Source organism: Panicum virgatum, chromosome 9K (assembly GCF_016808335.1).
Source record: "Panicum virgatum strain AP13 chromosome 9K, P.virgatum_v5, whole genome shotgun sequence".
Classification (NCBI taxonomy): domain Eukaryota; kingdom Viridiplantae; phylum Streptophyta; class Magnoliopsida; order Poales; family Poaceae; genus Panicum; species Panicum virgatum.
Window position 1 is genome coordinate 29,050,817 of NC_053144.1, and position 19,539 is coordinate 29,070,355.

Below are 19,539 nucleotides of genomic sequence, written 5' to 3' on the forward strand. Positions count from 1 at the left end.
AAAAAACAAATAATAACCTTGTTGAAACTTGAAAGAGAGAACGAAAGAGACGCTGTGCTTAGTTCCTTTCAACTCCTCCAAACTTTTCAAATTTTCTATTACATCGAAATCACATCGAAACATTAAATATAACAAATGACTCATGCATAGAGTACTAAATATAGGTAAATAAAAAACTAATTGCATAGTTTTGATGTACATTGCGAGACGAATTTTTTGAGCCTAATTAGTCTATGGTAAAACAATATTTACCACATATAAATGAAAAGTGCTACAGTCCTTTTCGCAAACACTTTTCGTATTTTTTTAACTAAACACTAAACACAGCCGAAGAAAGATAGATAGAAAGAAAGAAATGATTCCCGGATATGATTGATTGATTGATTGATTCCCCCGGCCCTGATCCCCGCTTGGGGACGCGCGGTGATCCCGGCCATGGGAACTCTCGATTGATTGCCGGCCGGCGCCACTCACAACCCATCGATTTTTCAAGCAAAAAGAAAACAACCACTAAATATTTAAGCTCCGCGTCTCGTGGGATCGAAGTGGCACAACAGCTAGCTTTTACTAGGTCGTGGCGTACCAAGCTAAGAGATTCATTCACCTTGTGGCCGGCACGTACTCCTACCTGCATCTATCGTGCTTTATGCATGGTGGCACCGCGTTTTCCACGCACGTAGATTATGTGCCACTAGATTTATCACCCTAGCTGATGACAGAGAGGATTAGCAACACGTAAACTAAAGTTACATCTCTAAAGGCTAACGGCCTAGATACGGATTAGTTAAGGGATGAGAACTGGAATATTATACACACACACCCCTCAATTTGTATATAACACTTATATATTACACTGATAATATAAAGTATCCTTGACTCGATATGGATGGTCGCATCTTTCTGAATTCTTCTGTGGATGATTTAACCAGCACTATTCTTTTAGTGGCAGATGCACATCGATAGAAGTGACTTTATCAATCTCGAGATATGCTAGCTTAATGTTTGAAGGTATTTATAAGGATAGGGTTTGTACATATATTTATATGGGTGAGTGTGCGTGCGTGTATGTAAGCCATATTTAGGAAGAAAAGAAAAATCCACATGAATCACCCTAGGACCATTTGGATCCATATAACTGGCTATATATTCCAAATTGTAATTGGTTTCAGTTTTTTAACTTAATTCAAGTTTGAGCACTCTTCTTATTCTAATTTTTTTGCAAACATAATCAAACTTAAATCATTTTTGAATAACTTTTATTAATAAAGCAAGCCACAACAAAATAAGTGATATTTAACTGTTAAGTAGATGGTTGGCATCACTAATAGCTAGCATATTAGCTTGGGATCCAAAGAGAAACGTCTCAGCTAAATTTTGGTAACTAACAATTGCTCCCTACGTTTGCAATTGTAGCTCGTTTTGGCATATGTAGATACATAGTATTTGCTAAAACGACCTAGAATTTAGAATGGAGGGAGTGGCTCTCGGAGATTCAAACAGCCTATTAGCCATTTAGTGAGTTACTGCTCTTCCGGCTAATCCTTTTAAGAGTATATAGTTGCTGCGAATACTACTTTGTAAACAACTACGGCTTCAACGGGATATAATTTGACTAATTATCGGTTGAAGACACAAAGTTTTGCTTTCTAACGGACTAGCGGAGCATAATCAGGTATAGAAAGGACCCCAACACTTAGATTTTGGACATAATGCATGCTATAATATTATTCAGAAACTTTTCAAAGGATCTAATTATGGTCGTGAATAATCGAATTCGAATCCTTTCAAAAAAAGATAATCGAATTAGAGAACTTTATATCGTGCCATATATTCTCCCTGGACTAGTGCTAGCGGGTGACATAGAATCTCCCTTACAAACTTTATCCGTTGCCATGAGGGAGGACTGATTCTCCGGGAGAGATGATGATGATGAGATGGGTGCTGCTGGCGTAACGGTGATCCACGCAATACGCCACGGCAGTAGGGACACGTCTCAGAGCGTTTACGTTGGTAGTTGTATGTGCTGGACTTGCAGTTTTTTTTTTTTAGAAAGGGCTTGCAGTTTTGAGCCTGCTAACCCCCATCGCAACGGCGATATGGGCCGGCCCGACGCACTACACTACGGGCCTCCCTCTTCTACTGCGTGCTTGCAGCGAGCAGGAACTCAATCCGCAAACGATTGGCTCAGAGGTCACCTCGCCTTCCTCACCAAGAACTCGGCCAGTTACATGGACATGGACTCCCTCGCCGCTCAATTTTACAGCGGCAGCTCGCCGCAGCTGCCCGCCTCTAGCCTCGCTTGCTACCCTCCCTCCCTACTCCCCTTCGTAGCTCGTAGCTCCTCTCTACAAACGGCCGGCCTAGTACGACCTTCTTCAGCTAGCTCGGGTGCCATGGCCGCTCTTTCGCTCAGGCTGGGGTTCGTGGCCCCGCCGTATCCTAGGACCAGCAGCGGCAGGTTCGCCCCGTCCTGCCGCGCCGTCGCCAGCGGCGGCGGCGGAGGACCCCCGCGCCCCATCACCGTCGCCGGCGACCCGCCCACGGTCGTGTCGGCGCCCGGCCGCCGCATTGTCGCCAGTACGTACGTCAGCATCTCTGCCGATTCAATCATTCCCAGTATTGGTCATTCGTACCGTGTGAATTAAACGTGACGAAGCTCCCGTGCAGTTGGCGACGCCCACGGCGATCTCTCCCAGACGCGAGCCGCGCTGGTGTTGGCCGGCGTCCTCAGCGCGGAATCAGATGGCCATGTGTGGACAGGCGGGCGCACGGTAAGCGCCCTCGATCTCTCTAGTTCAGACGTTTAGTGCTTTAGCATCGATCGCGCGTTTCAGAGCATAAACAGTGCTCCACATTACTGACATTTGTCGAGTTTACTGCTGCAGCAATAATGTCTCCCCACGGAAATCTCTATCTGTATCTCTATCTCTTCTTTTTGTTACTAAAGCAAGCAATGATTCCTTGGTCTGTCAATCGGAGTTTTAATAGGAATCCAAGTGACAGTATGTTGAGTTAACGATCCGGAACCATTTACAATTAGCGTTTGTTGAGTAAAATAGAAAAAGCTGAAGTCCTCAACTAACGCGTACTATGTTACTATAAAATACATAAGTTATATAATATATGCAATCTTTACATGCTAATCGATATATTTATATAGATTTCCATAGCAATGCACGGGCATATTTGCTAGTAAAACAGATGTACATATGATGTGCTTGTGTGATAGGTACTTGTTCAAGTTGGGGACATCCTTGATCGTGGTGAAGATGAAATTGCCATACTCTCCCTATTGAGCTCACTGAGCGTGCAAGCCAAATCTCAAGGTGGCGCTGTGTTTCAGGTTTGATTGATTGCCACTCTACCTACCGTTCTTTATCTCCACTAGTTAGCCAATAATTATATTCTGATATGCATGGAGTTCGATTTTCCAATAGGTTAATGGGAACCATGAAACCATGAACGTGGAAGGTGATTTCCGATACGTCTATCCCGGAGGCTTTGATGAATGCATACGCTTCCTTGAGTACCTGGATGAGTGTGATGAGAACTGGGATGACGCCTTTCTCAACTGGGTTAACGTCACTGAAAGGAGGAAGAAAGAATACAGAGCTTCGCGGCGTTCTTGGAACTTTGTCAAGGTGAGCATAAACACTTTTGCTACCAATATATATAATTCAATCTAACAAGTTAGCAGAAAGAGAAATCTACCATCTTAATCAGCACTGAAATAAATAATTTACTGCTAGTAACTCATTTGCAGAGCTGTTTAAGTGAATATGCACTGTTGGGCTTATATATTTTGCTTCTGCTTCTGAATGTTGTGACAGAACCAGAAAGGGTTTGCTGCAAGATCATCACTTTTCAAGCGAGGTGGCCCGCTAGCTTGTGAATTGGCACGGCATCCTGTTGTCCTTAAGATCAATGACTGGATATTTTGTCACGGTGGCCTTCTTCCTCATCATGGTGAACCCCCCTGCCTGATAGGAGCACTATATAAACTAAATGCACAAAGAAGCTTTTGTTTCAGACTAGTGAATCCTGCGTTCCAACAAAATTCAGCTAGAATTATAAAAATTCTTTTCAATAACATGGATTGCACCAAGGGAACCATGTTATCTCAATTTGTTATCTTCCTGTCTGCAGTTGAATACGGGATTGAGCGTATGAACATAGAAGTGTCAACGTGGATGAAAAGTTCAGGTGAAGACAGCGATCATGAGACCGACATCCCCTTCATAGCTACTAGAGGTTATGACAGTGTGGTATGGAGCAGAATGTATTCGCAAGACTCTGCCGAAAGGACACGCCGTGCTTTGCTGGTTAGAAAAATAATCCAATCCAGTAACCATTTCTACTTCCGATGCTTCCTCTTGCACTACAGGAAATATGTATCTCAATGGAGAAAAACATTACACATTTCACGAATGATCACACAGATGCCCATGTTGGTTTCAGCTATCTTCCATCATTGCTGAGGAAACACTGAAATCTGTGGGAGCAAAGGGGATGGTGGTTGGGCATACTCCTCAGATCCGTGGGGTGAATTGGTATCTATCATTCTCAAATCTCAACTGGACATCGTTCTATACAAAATATTCTCAATAGGAGATTTATAAGATACCAGATTTCATGACAGATAAATTAATCGATGACTTTCATATGCTGTCAGCAAATGCGACGGCAAAGTTTGGTGCATTGATGTGGGCATGTCGTATGGTGTTCTCTACTCAAGACCAGAGGTAAAGTATTAATTTGAGAGAGAAATATTTTTTTGAAAGTAGACATTTGAATTTTGAAATGTGATGATAGTTTTTACTAAATATTGTTATGATCAAAATTTATGTTTATTTTTGTGTTGCACTTGGACATGTTGCTACATAATTCATGAGCTGTATTTGGTGATCATCTGCATGCCATGTGTACTAGTGACTTCTTTTTTCTGTGTAACTTGTGTATTTTATAGGGAGCATCACACACTTTCTTGAAATATTTAATTAAGGTTTTTTAGCAAATGACTTTCTCTTTTCTCATCTAAAACTCTGTCCTCCTTGACTTGTAGGACACAGTAGTTAAGCCAATATTCTCTTCATTTATCCTTAGTTAATGAAGACCTACATTTGAAATTCAATTTTATGTTTGATGTTCGACTTGTATTAGGTCCTAGAAATAGTCAATGATAGACCAAGGGTTTTGAAGAAGCGGAGGGACTCATATGACGAGATGGAAGTGCTGGACTATTTATAAACCTTGAGAAACATGTGTAAGAACTCTTTCATCTCAACACCTTCGTCATTTCTCTAAATACATCTTCATCATTTCTCTAAATAACTGAAGGATACCACGCTGGTTTTGGATGGCATCAAACATTCATGCAAAGCTATTGCTTGCGATACACAGAAAAGTCTGGGAAGAAAATAATCATGTTGCTGCAGGTATATAATAGCAAACATTCTTTTTCCGGAGAGCTACTGTACCAGACCATTTGGGTGGAAGTACATGAATGAAAGTTACAGAGATATATGTAAATTCAACTGAAGGTTTTCTCAATGTGGTTAGTACGTTTCCTTCAGTCAGAACTCTATTTCTCGTTTCAACAAAATTGCACTTCACTATGAATTTTATAGATCTGGATCTCCTAAACTACGGCTTGGAATTGAAGTATCCTATCATAAGTAAAATTTGTTAGCTTATAATTAGCCAGCACAGTTCTGTTGTTGCCTGCAGGGCAACAGGTCTGGAAGGTGACAACTTCCTCAAGAATCCGTACATTTTCCATCAGGAAACAATATTCTGGCACATGATTGAATTATATAACAAGGAACTAGGATTTTCTTGAGACATTTTAAGTGCTGATTCTCCCAAAATCTGAATATATCCATAAACGAGATCAGCTGTAGACTTGTAGTCACCATTCTGAACCATTTTTTTTAAATGTCATCCATATTAATTATTGTAGAAAACTGCAGCCGAATGCTGCCCCATGTGTAGGTTTGCGGCATATTTTGCCAAGCCGGAGCCAAAAAATTTTGGTAGTGCTCTCACTTTCGTCACCATCCAAGGATCTCTCCCTGGTAGCCTTCTTCAGAGATGTAGGCCATCAGGTATCAATGTATCACGCGACTACGCTAGTAGTAGAACGACCTGGAGGAGACCTGATAATGCCGAGGCTTCTCATGTAAATGCTCCGTCATCTTAAAGAAAACGTAGTCCTCTTTTTTTCATGTGTTGCCACTCAATAGCTAGAATCCGGAAGCATTGTAAACATTATTACACCAAAATACAGAAGAAAGGCCTACGGAACCAGCTGACTCTGTTTCGATTATTGGTAGTAAGCAAAGTACCTCTGATACTTTTCATGCAAATATGGCTTCGATTTTAGTATGTGTTTTCGTGGATTTTTTTAGCAGAGTTATATCTTCGGAAGTAGTAAGTAACAGCTGGAACCATGGAAGAGATTCTAGTCACCAAGTTTCCGGATCAATAAGATCGAGAAATGTTATACCGATGATCAAAATTGGTACGGCTGTGTAAATCAGTTTGACCGATGTGTATAAACCGGGCCGAACGATTTAGATGAATTTTAAAATATAAATTGACTTCACTATTGTGCAGCTTTCATCGAGACAATCGAAACCCATATATAGAACATTAGAATAGTAGTTGAGATGAGAGAGTTATAATTTCAGGAAGATTTGATCTAGGAAAACTATCGAACCGGTTTGCGAAAGCGGTCAGACCGGTTTTAGTTGTACAATCCGAGTTAGAAGTCATAACTTGACATGGAATTTGTATAAGTTGCTATCCTAATGGGGTAAGATCCCCTCGTTGTAAATATAAAGAGCTATGATTGATTGAGAGTATTTAGTCGATCAAACCCATATCAATCTATTACTTTTATGAGTAAAGTCCTTTTTTCAGCCATCAACTACTATCGCCTCGGTTTGGTTTTAGCCATCAAACCGCAAAACTAGGAATATTTTGCCATCCAACTCTCAATACTATTTATATTTGACCATTTGGTTATTTTGGTGGCAGGTTTTGCTGACGTAGATGACACGGTGAGCGCCTCTCTCCTTCGCCATCGCTGCTCCGCCTCTCTCCTTCGCCATCCCTGCTCCGCCCGCTGACCATCACCGCCTACATGACCCCATCCTCCACCGTCGCTTGCCCATGGCCACCACGCACACAGCTACCCCTCCCCCGGCGCACCGCTCCTTCATGTCCATTTTGGAGGAGACCAAGGTCCCCGTGGCCACTCTGGTGCCAAACTTGGCTGGAGGGGGCTAGGGGAGGCGGCAGGTCCTGCAGCCACTCCGGGACCAGGCGCGTGAGGCTGGTGGGAGGCAGCTGCGGAAGCAAGGGCGGCGATGCCCCCACTGCTACTCCAGTGGCCGGGCATCGCAGCTGGCGGGAGGCAGCTATAGAGGTGGAGGCAACGACGTCGAGGCCCCCCGGCCACTCTAGCGGCAGGGCTAGTAGCCCCTCCAGTGCCGGGCGCTGCGACTGGTGATAGGCAGCTGGGGAGGCGGAGGCAAAGGCGGTTGCCCGATGGCCACTCTAGTGGCGGGCGTAGTTGGCGGCTAGAGATGTCTAGGAGAGCGGTGGAGGTTGGGGCGTCAACGGTGAGGCCCCATAACCACTGTAGCGGCGGGCGTGGCATGCCGGTGTCCAATGGAGGGGCAGAGGCAGTGGAATGGAGAGAGAAGAGAGGGAAGAGAGAAGAGGGATAGAGAGAAGTTTGAGGTTCTGATTAGGTGGGCTTCACTGTCACATGTCATCCATGGCAGCGAAACAACTCACTAAAGTTGCCGGATGGACAAATATGAAGAATTTCAGAGAGTTGGATGGTTAAAGATTCCTGATTTTACGGTTCAATGGCCAAAACCAAACCGAGACGATAGTTCGATAGCCAAAAATGGACTTTACTCTTTTTTAATCACTTTTTGTCTTTTTCAAATTCTAGCTGTTTGTAACTCTCTACGAGCTCTAGAACAGTTCTTCATCTCTACTATGTTTGAGGATGTTTTAGATGGACTGCCAGCTCTAGAACAATTCATGGTGTGCTTGCCCTGTCAGATCCTCCCTCCCGAGAGTTTATTGGATCTTGGTTGGTCTCCCTAATAAAACCGGTCTGAGCAACGCTGATCAGTGTGCGCAGCAACGCTGCGAGACATGCCCCTGCATGTTGCACGTTTAGTGCTTGCTTGACACCGTTACATACCTGGGAAATAAGGATGTACCGAAAAATGTTCCCGCGTTTCCAGGAATGGGAATGGGGACCCGACCGGCCAATCCAGTTCCACACGCCTGGGCAATCGGCACGCCCGACCCGCGCATGCGCGCAGCCAGCAACATCAAACGCTGCAGGGGCCGAACCTGACCTTCAACTTTTTTCAGCCGCCGCGCGATAAAGATAGACCAGTCACCCCACACGGACGAATAACCTTTTCGGCCGACTCCACACCAACTAACCCTTTCGGCTTTCGACCCTATCGCATTTTTCGCCTGCAACTTTATCTTTTTTTTTTCAAAACACATTACAGACGCAAACGCTTACAAACACACATACATTCACTCTTATAAATACACGCACATAACTTTAATCCTATAAGCGCCTTCGAAAGACTAAACCGGCAGATTCTCGAAATTGACAAAGTCACCACTGACGCCTCGCTATCGACGGGCACGTCGTCTACTACAGCTGAGCTACGCTCAATTCGTGCAACTTCATGTTTCTTGTTTGTATCTCTCACATGGGTTTTATTTTTTTAATTACACAGTACAATTCAGACACTCAAAGGAATCACTTCTATAAACACATGTACACCATAGGTGCCTCGCTATCGATGAAAACATCGTTCACCATAGAAAACACAATGCCGTTAGATCCTTGTAAAAAAAACGTGGCCGGGGGGGGTGGGGTTTGAACGGACCCCACCATTTTTCATTAAGAGGAAGTAACACGGCTTTACCTAGCCGCGGAACCCCCCCCCCCCCCCCCCGAACCCTGGCCTATGCTCGAGAGGGCCAAGTCTTGCGGCGAGCACAACAAGGGGAATTTTTTTACCCACAAGTGGAAAATTCATCCCAGCTGGGATTCTAACTCGCGACCTTGTGAGGGCGACTATACCTCAGCTCCTGTAAGGGAATCGGGCCCTCAGGCAGCATCTAATTTGAGTTGTGGGGTTATGAGTCGGGCCTATTATTCATTTTAGAATTCTAGAAAGCGGGATGTAGTTTTCCTTTTGGATTATGGGGTAAAGTTACACAAATATTCGAGTTGTGGTTTTCTTCTGAATTTAAGCATAGCCAAAACACACAGATTCATGATGTATCTATTTTGATTCCATGTTCTCATGATTAAATACTATGGAAAGCTGCTAGTCACCTGGATCCCTCTTATGGATATAATTTTGAACTAGTCAATTATATTATTTCAATCAGGTGATTCTACTATTTTTACTGCTAAGGTTGCTGCTGCATAAGTTCCAGACTGAATGGCAAGAGGGTGCTTCGAAGGATCAGGTGAGGGGTGAGGTCCTGCACTCATGCTGCTTTTCAGTTTATTTTGCTTCATCAGGTGATTTTTCGCAACCCTTGCACAAATTCATTGGCAGACTGTGCCTTGATTGTTTTTTTGATGTCTTTGATGCAGTGGTGAGTGAAAATCAGAGGGCTCTAGGGAGGCAGTGCACATAAAGGTTGGGTTTGCTTCGATCCCAAATCTTGAGGTGTTCCTGGAGGCTGTCGCTACACATTTGTCATGGTGGTCGGTTTCTTGGTGAGATGCCTAATGCACATCTGCATTTGTTGACACCAAGCTAATCGTAGCATTTTTATATTTTCCTATTCATCATTTTTTGGATTTTCGTGTAGGCAATTTATGGTAAACAAACAGGCAAATTATTCATTTTAGTTTAGCATTTTTTGTTTTCTGATTTAACAATTTCATGTAGGCAACTTATGGTAAACAAACAGACAAATTATTCATTTTAGTTTAGCATTTTTGTTTTCTGATTTAGCAATAAGTGAAATTAATATCTCACCCTAATTCTTGGACTCATTTTGCAGATTGATATCATTAAGTTGCTTTATTCTTGTCCATCGTATGTTACTATCGGTATGCATGTATTGATCGATTGGGTTCCAGTTAATGTATGGATCGGTATCCTAATTCTTTTTGTGTCATTAAGTTTTTTCATTGGTCAGTAGCAGCTTGTGCAGCGCGATAACTCTCTGGTTATGTGATGTTCGGTTTCTTCAGGGGACACAACGGCTTATCTTGATCTCTTTGATTCGCAGCCCGTGTAGGTAATCAGCAATAGGCCCATGAATTTTCATTTTTTATGATATAGTAGAAATCAAGTGTTTGTGAGATTCGATCTGTGGTTTGGTTTACTTGGTTCCACAGTGAAGTAATTTGGAGTTTAATGACTGAAGTAGATTGTTTTTTACTGAGATAGCTAGGCAAGTTTGCATGCTTCATGTAGCATGACGTAAGTAATTCAATGGCTCTTCTTTTTTCTTCAATAGTTTAATTTAGTTTTTTACTTAATGTCTATATTGCTTGGAAGGATACTGCAATTTCTTCAGTATGCAGTATCATAAGCAGTTCAAGTAAATCAGTTGGATTATCATTCATCTACTGGACGTATGCAATGCACTAAATTGCTAGAATGCAGTTTATGTGTCATGGAGTTTGTTATGTGTATGATTGCTTCTTATTGTTGTGCAACTAAATGAATTTCCTCTAAGCAGATTAGTGTAATACAAGATGCAATTAATTGAATTTCCTCTAGGCAGATTAGTCCAATATAGCAAGCAATTAAATGTTGTTTCATAGGCAAATTGGTGCAATAGAGCAAGCAAAACAATGGATCCGTTGCCTATTGTATATTCTTTATTAATTTATGATACAGAATGTTTACTGTTTCTATTTTTGTCATGATGCAGGAGATAGTAGGGATCAATAAATGTCGTACAGCAAAAAATGACATGCAAGTAAGCACTAAGCAGTAGATAGTATGGGCATTTCTCCAATTAAGTTGTTTTTGGCCCCTGAATTCGTACAGTGCAGTCAGCTTGAAGCTTCATATTTTGTTCTCTTGGCTAGATAATACCGTCCAACCTCCCTCCTAGTACGCAGTTCTAGTAAATCAAAATCAATTTCTACACAGTTGTTTTCAGGCATGTTTGTAAAGTGGATCCTGAACAGAAACAAGGACATTTTATATGGTTTTGTGGTGATTTTATGGAACATGTGAAACTTTTCCCTGCTATGGAAAATCTACTGGAACAATCTGCTGATTTAGAGCTATATTTGCGCAATATAATACTAGATCTGGGCAATTTACATGTAATATTGTCTTTGATGTTGTCAGTTTTTGCCTACTGCTTTTGATTTGCCTTAGTATTTCGCCTAGTCAATATCACCTTGACAGGCTATTTCACTCAGGCTGGGGACCATAGGGTTTGGTGTTGTTTATTTTTGCGTGCGGGGAACCAGAGTTGCTAGAAAAGGAAGCTGTTAAAGTGCCCACATGCAAAGGTTTCTTAAAATAGTAAGGCCGTGATGTTGGAGTATATTACGGCCGGCCGTAATATAGTCAAGTCCTTTATTTATTAGTAAGTTGGAAAATTGAAGGGAAGGGAAAGCATGAGGCACCTAAAGGAGAAATTTTCAAAGAAAAAAAAATAGAATGAAAAAATAGGGAAGAAAATTGGTCGAAAAAAAGGAAATAAATCTGCCAGGGAATTGATATCTCCTACAGCTGCTGGCGCGCCAAATAGCAGCCGCCTCAGCCTCGAAGGTGTCTTGATCTCTTGGGCTAGAGCTGCGAGACCGTGTGTCGTTCTCAGTTCTCACTGCCCACTTAGTATGGCGCTGGCTATGAGCCTGTTGGGGGTATTGATAGTTTACGGTCAACCGTACGGGAGGCTTCCGTACGGTCGATTTTCCGACAGTTGTTTTTTTTTCATTTATAAAATTTTTTTGTTGTTTTCTGAGAAAAATAAATTCAAACATTTTTTATGAGTCAAAATAATTTTTCAAGTGAAAAATTGGTGGTAGAAAAAATTTCAAGAAACAAATTGGTGAGATAAAAAAAAATTACGAGAAAAATTTTGACAGAGACAAATTTATCAAATGGAAAGAAACAAAAAAAAATACATCCAAAAAAATTTTGTATGAAAAAAAACTGGATCTCAGGGGCGGCGCTAGTGGCGAGCGCCGCCGCCCCTGCCGGCGAGCCGCGCCCCGCCGCCGCCGGACCCGCCGCTCGCGCCGCCCGCCCCGCAGCGCACGGCGCATGCTGGATCCGCGCCGGGAGGACAACCGCGCGCACCGCGTCTCTCGTGGTCCACGCCGGGATGCCTTCCCTTGCCGCGAGGTCGTCGAGCGTGACGGAGACCGAGGGGACGGGCGCGGGGGAGGGGGCGCGACCGGCCGGCAGCTCGACGGGGAGAGCGAGGGCGGTGTGACGCCTTCTGGTCCTCCTCGTTCCCGGTGAGCGGGATTGGCGGAAGCATGGAGCAGAAAGAAAAAAGGGGAAGGAAGGGGCGCCATGGAGCAGACGAGATCTAGATGGAGGGACGGGGAAGAACGTGTGCAGTGGAAAGGAGAGGAGAAGCGCGGAGGATAAAGCCCCGTGGGCCCCACGCACATGGATGGAAAAAAAATCGACCGCCGGAGGGGATATGTTACGGTCGACTTTAAACTCAGCATTGCGGCCTGTTGGCCGCCTCGGTGAAGTGGATCCCGTCCCACGAGATGGACTTGGACGGGTCGGCGCACGCCGTCGACCCCGGCGCGCCACAGAACGTCGTGAACTTGAAGTTGTACGGGCCGCCGCCGCCACGGCAGCACGCGGCCAACGGCGCGTCGCCAAAACCTGCGACAGGCGGCCGACATCCATGTGTCTTAAACGTGTTATTGACTTACTGCTGACGTGCAGGTGTGCAAAAAAATGAGACTGGGTCGATCGGATCAACTGAAGAGGGGTTTGTGTAGTCTGTGTGTACCGAATTTGGCAGGCGAGGTGACGGCGGCCCTGATGGTGCAGTAGACGTCGCCGTAGAGGAGGGACCTGCCCGGGTGGGCGCGCCGGAGCTCGTCGAGCGTCCGCTTCAGCTCGCCGTTGTGCAGCTCGGCGAGCGCGTTGAGCCGCGTGTCGCAGCCGGTGACGCGGTCGTAGTCGCCCGGGAACAGAGCGAGCATGTACGGCGCGCAGCCGAGCGGCGGCATCCCCGTGGCCACCACCGTCCTCGCGCCGGCGGCGAGCGTGGCCTGTGCCCGGATTGTTAATTAGCTAGACAAAATTAAATAAGAGGAATGAGAAGGCGTGTGCTAGGCTGCTAGCTAGCTTAGCTTACGAGGAGGGCTGAGCGGATGGCGCCGACGACGTGCGGCACCAAGCTTGCCGTCTCGTCGACGGTGTGGTTGCTGAAGAGGGAGAGGAAGTAGTCGTTGATCCCCATCTCCCCGACGAAGAAGACCGAGCTCGCTGTGATACTGAGTTGCGCTGTAGCTTCGCTTAAACGGGTTAGGATCATCTGGTCAAAAAATTTTGCATGATTATTTCGGTTCGTATTACCATGGTGTGACGCCGAGCCAACCAGCAGCTGCAGTACATTCTCGAACCACCTCGTCTCGTAACTGAGAGCAACCAGCACGAACGACGTCACCCCCCTGGCCTCCAGGAACGCCGGCTCAAGCGCCGTCGCGCCGCCGATGGCCAAGTTTGATCCGTTGATGAAGTCAGCGGCCGTTCTGCCGGCGAGGTACGGCGTCGGCTGTGGCACCTTCAGCCCGTCCACAGCGTGCGTGGTGGATCCACAAGAACGCCACAAGACTCATATCACAACAATTTATTTGTCTGATCAACGCTGAGGTCAGATTGCGGTTGATTACCGAGGAAGTCGGTGATGATCCGGCCGTCGGAGGCCCGGCCGCTGGGACGGCCGAAGTAGGTCTGCCCGTACGGCAGCTCGGTGAAGGTCCCCCCGGCGGTGGGCGGGTAGATGGCGGCGTTGCCGGTGTCCGTCAGGGAGTTGCCGAATGCAAAGATGCGGGAGTAGCGGCCGCGGGTCAGGCCGCGGCAGCCGCTGGCGTCCGGATCACCAGCGGCCTCCGCGACGAGGAGGAGCACGGCGGCGAGGATGAGACCCACGAGGAGGCGTTGAAACTGCGCCATCGAGAAGTCAAGGAGGCCCCTTGGGGTTTGCAAGAGGCCACCACTTGGTAGCGATTTCTTCTCTAGGTGTCGTAGTTTTTCAATTTCCTTCTGTTTACCTTTTGAATTATGAATGACAGAATGAGAGCTTGCGGAGACTGAAAATCTTAATTAAAAAAAAGGAATCTCCCCAGTTCACATGGGGGATACAGTCTTGTAGATTGCTCCTGCTGCATCTTTTCCACAGGGGCCGTTTACTTTTGTTTTATATATGGTGAAAACCCGTGCAAACCACAGCAAAAAATTATCTAAATTCATAAAAAAAATCACATATATAAATGATATGATGATATACAATCTTGTAAAATATCTTATTCAAACTCAACTTCGTTTGTGAGATATAAAAATAACAAATTTCAAGCCAGAAAGATGTCCAGGTGATTTGTTAGAAATTTGTTATTTTTATATCTCACAAACGAAGACGAGTTTGGACAAAATATTTTACAAGGTTGTGTATCATCATATCATATATATGTGTGATTTTTTGGTGAATTTAGACGATTTTTTGTCGTAGTTTGCACGAGTTTTCACGATGGCTGTGGTTTGCACTAGATACATTCCCTTTATATATAGCGTCAGGAATTAAGTTTTTTGTGTTAGCATCCACAGGGGATACGTTCAATAGTTTTAGTTAGTTTCCTAGTTTATTAATATTTTATGTCTGTAACTTTTTTATTATAGGAATTAAGCATCCCACATGTTTTGAGTAGTTTTTAAATTAAATTTGGGATGCATCTTCCTTCTTATAAAAAAAACGACCTAGTTCTTTTAAAACCGAAAAAATCTATGTTCTATATCTAATTATAAAGAGCGGACCGTTTCTTTGACTTTTGGTCCGGCGCTAAACACCGAATGGTGGGTCCTGTACAGTCGCCCTTGCCTAGCTACCACCGTCTTCCATCTGGACTCGGCCACGCACACAGCTCCTCTGCCCATGCCGTCTTCAACCGGGGACTTGCGTCCGTCCGTCGCCTGCTCCCGCTTGGTGTCCAAGTCAGGCATCCTGCGAAGTTTCAGGCTCTGGCATGATCCGTAGAGCGAGAAAGAAAAACGAATCTTCCGCCGGGGTGGACGGTAACACGCACCTGCACAAGCAGCACGACCCATCAACAGGTTCGCGGTGCACGCTGATCTCTTCGCGCGCCCGCAGCGCAGGTGCCGAGAAGAGAACGTTGTGCCCGCTCGCAAGCCGCGGGCTTAGCATGTCTCTCCCGGCGAAGAACACTCCATGGATGCCGACGTCTGTTGGGATTAGTTTCATATTAGTTGTGGGGGAGATTTGAACCAACATAAAAGTGGGGGAGTCTCTCACTTCTTAGACTAGCTTTTGGGGTGTAACAAAACTTCCTCCGAGTGTGCGCCTGTTGGGCCGACTCTCCTGGTTTTTTGGCCGACAATTGGTATCAGAGCTGGATCCGGGTGGTGAGGCCCATATGTGCTCGTGTGTGGAGCTGGTCTCAATGTGTGACGTGGGAGATTATTAGGATTAGTCCCACATTAATTATGGGGGAGAGTTGAACCAACATAAAAATTTCCGGGTGGTGAGGCCCATATGTGCTCGTGTGTGGAGCCGGTCTCAATGTGTGACGTGGGAGATTGTTAGGTATCAGAGCTGGATCCGGGTGGTGAGGCCCATATGTGCTCGTGTGTGGAGCCGGACTCAATGTGTGACGTGGGAGATTGTTAGGATTAGTCCCACATTAATTATGCGGGAGAGTTGAACCAACATAAAAATTTCCGGGTGGTGAGGCCCATATGTGCTCGTGTGTGGAGCCGGTCTCAATGTGTGACGTGGGAGATTGTTAGGATTAGTCCCACATTAATTATGGGGAAGAGTTAAACCAACATAAAAATTGGGAAGAGTTGAACCAACATAAAAATTGAGGAACTAGTCCCGCATTAATTATGGGGGAGAGTTGAACCACCATGAAAATTGGGGGACAACACCGACCGAGAAGTTTTGACGGAGACATGCAGGAGGACGCACACAGAGTGCTCGACCGAATGCCCGAGCGGAATATCCGTAAATGTGAGGCTGACACCAGGGCCCGTGACTCACGGTGGCTGACGGCCATTCATCCTCTCCCGGTCTCCCCTATCTCATGCCTTGCAGCAAACCAAAAATCGCAATCATCCCATGATCTCCTACTAAACAAGAATTATGATTGCCCTATCCTGAAAAAAGGGACATGAGCATCCTATCCTAATAATTATCTCGAAATCAAACACATGCTAAGAGTATGCTGGTGCCAGTAGCATGCGGAGCTAGATATTCTACTTATTAGCTACCTGTAGATATTCAACTTAGCTACCTGCACCTATCGGACCATTAGCTACCACAAGGTGGGCGACAATGTAGAGCTATACTGAATTTTTGTTAATAAATTTCAATTCTCGTGTTTTGAAAACCAATTAAATTCTTACCCCAAAATACAAAATAAAATGGAAACTGATAATTATGGTTATTATTATTCAAAAAGCTTTAGAAAAAAAATAATGACAATGGATTTTCTAAATACTAATTAATGATTACAAATTGGAAGGTTGCCCAAGACTAGAGAACTTGAACGGCAGCTGGATATTTAGAAAAAAGGATACCAGAGATAAAAAGATGTAGATTGAATGATGGACTTCTGTCCGAAGTTAATAAACAGTCAAGGTCTCGACACCGTGAGTGAACCCGATGTAAGAGATGTTGGACTATCACTAATATACAATGGAAAGTTGCAAGACAATACTTTGTATCCTAAGAGAAACTCTAGCAGACTATCTATCAAAACCACATATCTCAAATTTGAATGGTGGAATTAAGAAGAAAAATTCCAGCAGACCCTCTACTTGAATTTACAAACTAGGGATGTCTCCAAATCTCCTCTTCCACCCTCTAAGTATGAGTCTCTAGGGAGCTTTCCATATGTGGGCCTACTCCACAGCCTCTTGCTTCTCACTCCTACACCTGTTGTGCTCCCCTCTTATTGCACCGACCCCTCGTTGCCCTGCCTCGAATGGAGAATCATATGTATAACTCGTTGGATTATGCAATCAACTTACAACATTCTGATTTTGTACTCAAATTCCTAAATATTGAAATATGCATTTTCATTGAAAAATCTCCTAATATAAAGTTCAACTTATTTTCTAATCATAAGTATAAAATTTTCAAAAATATGTCATTGTCCGTAGCAATGCATGGGCATATTTGCTAGTAAAAATTAATGGCGCCTGACTACATGCCAGTTTGGATGGACTAAAATTAAAGTCTAGCCAAATCAAAAGTTTAGACATGTAAACTTTTTTTCTGAATAATAGACACGTAAACTTTAGCTGTTTAAAATTAGTTGTGTGTACTGAGAAAAGTCGCTTATACTGCTGTGCCATCTGGGTGTTGCGAGAGGAAAACGTTTGCGGAGTTGTATTTGTTTTCCGCTGCCAGAAAAATTAAGCTCGCATTAGTAAGGTTTGGAGGGCTAATTGGATAAACTAAAGATGAGACTTTACTAGTCTCTCTACTCTTATGGTTTACATGGATCTTTTTTTCATGGTTCGCACCTCTCCAACTCAGGACTTTCGAGAGCGAACCATTGCAATTGCAGTTTGAATCTATCCGGTCTTTGTTTTTTTTTCTGAAATAACAAATAAAGCCCTTGTTTAAGGCCTTTATGATAAGGTTTGCTATAGCTGGGAAGTTTCTCTCTTATGGTATAGGGGTCATTGATCAATTTCCTTGATGGCTGCTTATGGGCGTGCGCTCCACGGATACAAATAGGTATTCGCAAACAAAAGGAAAATTCGTAGTCACTTTCCCCGTGGCATAAAAGAACGGCTTTACGTGAGAGCAATATAGGCTGCAATAAATCTATCTTTTTTAATTAACCTTTTTGGATTCATACAACCACCTTGCAGTAGGATACCATCTGACATGAGTTCTTTATTATCTCCTTTGCGGGGGGTTTTAGGATCGTTCACCTTATATTTAGGGTGTGTTTGGTTAAGTTGTGGTTGTGAAAAAAGCTGTTGTGAGCTGTGAACTATAGATAAGTTGTTGTGAGCTAGAAGCCAGGAGAAAGTTGAAAATTGTTTAGTTCAAACAACTATGAAACTGTAGGTTCTGCCAGTGGCGGAACCAGCAAAAGTTCTAAGGCTTTCTCCAACCATTCCCCCCATCCAACTCCCCCCAAACGTATTATTTACTATATTTTACTATCTCCCTCCAAAAGATACCTCCCCCTATAACTCCTTCTCTCCAACCATTCCCCTCATATCCATTCCCCCTATACACTATACCTCACTCTTTAACTATTTATTTATCATTTTTAAATTCTGAAAAAATAGTATTGTATTTGTACTACTATAATACATATTGTTATCAAGTTACGAAATTCAAATAAATTTTTTATCATAAACAAATGACGTGATTAGAGTATAGAGGGAATTATAATCTCCCCCTATATGTGGGGGGGAGATTCAACTCCACCCCTACGTAGGGGGAGCTTTAGGGGGTGCCGTTGGAGGCACCCTCCCCTCTAAAGCTCCCCCCACACAGGGGGGAGGGGGGTTTGGGGGGAGGCGTTGGAGAACGCCTAAGGGTGGCGGAAGACCAAGGGAAGGCAAAAAGATAGCCATGGCCGCGACGGCGACGACGCGGGCACGTGGTGGCGTCCTTACCTCCGCACGCAGCTGTTGGCGCAAATCTAGGGCCAACACACGATCGCGCACAGTCGCGCGGCGCGAGGAGGGGCTCGATGCAGCGCCTCCTACGTAGGGCGGTCAGACCGGTCAGAGGGACCGGTCAGACCGATTGCCGGGGTGAAGCGGCGAAGTCCGACGAACGCTCGCCCGGGAGGGACCCTGTCAGGGCAGGCGCATGTAGTGTTGTTCTAGGATCGGCAGGCCACCTAGAACGCCTTCAGATGTCGCGGAGACAAGGGAAGAATAGGAGATAGAAGGTTGGAAAAGCTAGGGTTGTGAGATAAAAGTAAAGACAATGAAATAGTAGATTTGTTTTGTATTTTGATCGATTGGAAGCCTCAAACGGCCGTGGCCCTTTATATTTATTTAGGGAAAATTCAATTCATGCCACCACAACTTCGTGAAATTGGGTTTCACGTTGAAAATCATGCCACTCAATGGCATGGATTTCAACATGAAATCCAACTTCGTGAAATTGTAGTGGCATGGATCCAACTGACCCTTATATTTATAGGGTGGGTGGACTTGCCCAGCAAAAAATCCTATTATGAGATCTAAATCTATGAAAATCTTTAGTTGTACTCGAACTCTGCTTGGACCGGTCAGACCCACCGGT

The 19,539-nt window shown here is 44.5% G+C and overlaps 3 protein-coding genes across 29 annotated transcripts; 1 reads left to right on the top strand and 2 right to left on the bottom strand.

Annotated features, from left to right (window-relative positions):
• Nucleotides 1-2,169: 2,169 nt before the first annotated feature.
• Nucleotides 2,170-8,033, top strand: LOC120651140 (shewanella-like protein phosphatase 1). Of its 26 annotated transcripts, none has more exons than XR_005665960.1 (11): nt 2,170-2,577; nt 2,668-2,771; nt 3,230-3,343; nt 3,438-3,641; nt 3,831-3,966; nt 4,147-4,322; nt 4,459-4,550; nt 4,640-4,742; nt 5,161-5,263; nt 5,436-5,554; nt 7,039-8,033. XR_005665960.1 is itself a non-coding variant. In XM_039928534.1 (10 exons), the coding sequence occupies exons 1-9, from the start codon at nt 2,229-2,231 to the stop codon at nt 5,245-5,247; spliced, it is 1,332 nt and encodes a 443-aa protein (XP_039784468.1). In that variant the 5' UTR covers nt 2,171-2,228; the 3' UTR covers nt 5,248-5,263; nt 7,039-7,919. The 26 variants fall into 26 exon arrangements, 5 of the variants coding, with proteins under 5 accessions (XP_039784468.1, XP_039784464.1, XP_039784466.1 ...); XR_005665950.1 differs by having other exon boundaries at nt 2,171-2,577; nt 4,673-4,742; XR_005665956.1 differs by having other exon boundaries at nt 2,171-2,577; nt 4,673-4,742; nt 5,447-5,554; nt 7,039-7,919.
• A 4,322-nt stretch (nt 8,034-12,355) lies between these two features.
• On the bottom strand, nt 12,356-14,042 carry LOC120651142 (GDSL esterase/lipase At2g27360-like). Of its 2 annotated transcripts, XM_039928536.1 has the most exons (5): nt 13,913-14,042; nt 13,596-13,803; nt 13,375-13,523; nt 13,024-13,288; nt 12,356-12,893 (listed from the first exon to the last, which is right to left on the bottom strand). In XM_039928536.1, exons 3-5 carry the CDS (start codon nt 13,477-13,479, stop codon nt 12,721-12,723), a joined length of 543 nt encoding a protein of 180 aa, XP_039784470.1. In that variant the 5' UTR covers nt 13,480-13,523; nt 13,596-13,803; nt 13,913-14,042; the 3' UTR covers nt 12,356-12,720. The 2 variants fall into 2 exon arrangements, with proteins under 2 accessions (XP_039784470.1, XP_039784469.1); XM_039928535.1 differs by lacking the exons at nt 13,596-13,803; nt 13,913-14,042 and having other exon boundaries at nt 13,375-13,585.
• Nucleotides 13,737-14,212, bottom strand: LOC120651143 (GDSL esterase/lipase At5g45910-like). The gene has a single exon (XM_039928537.1). The coding sequence runs from the start codon at nt 14,193-14,195 to the stop codon at nt 13,860-13,862; it is 336 nt and encodes a 111-aa protein (XP_039784471.1). The 5' UTR covers nt 14,196-14,212; the 3' UTR covers nt 13,737-13,859.
• Nucleotides 14,213-19,539: the final 5,327 nt, after the last annotated feature.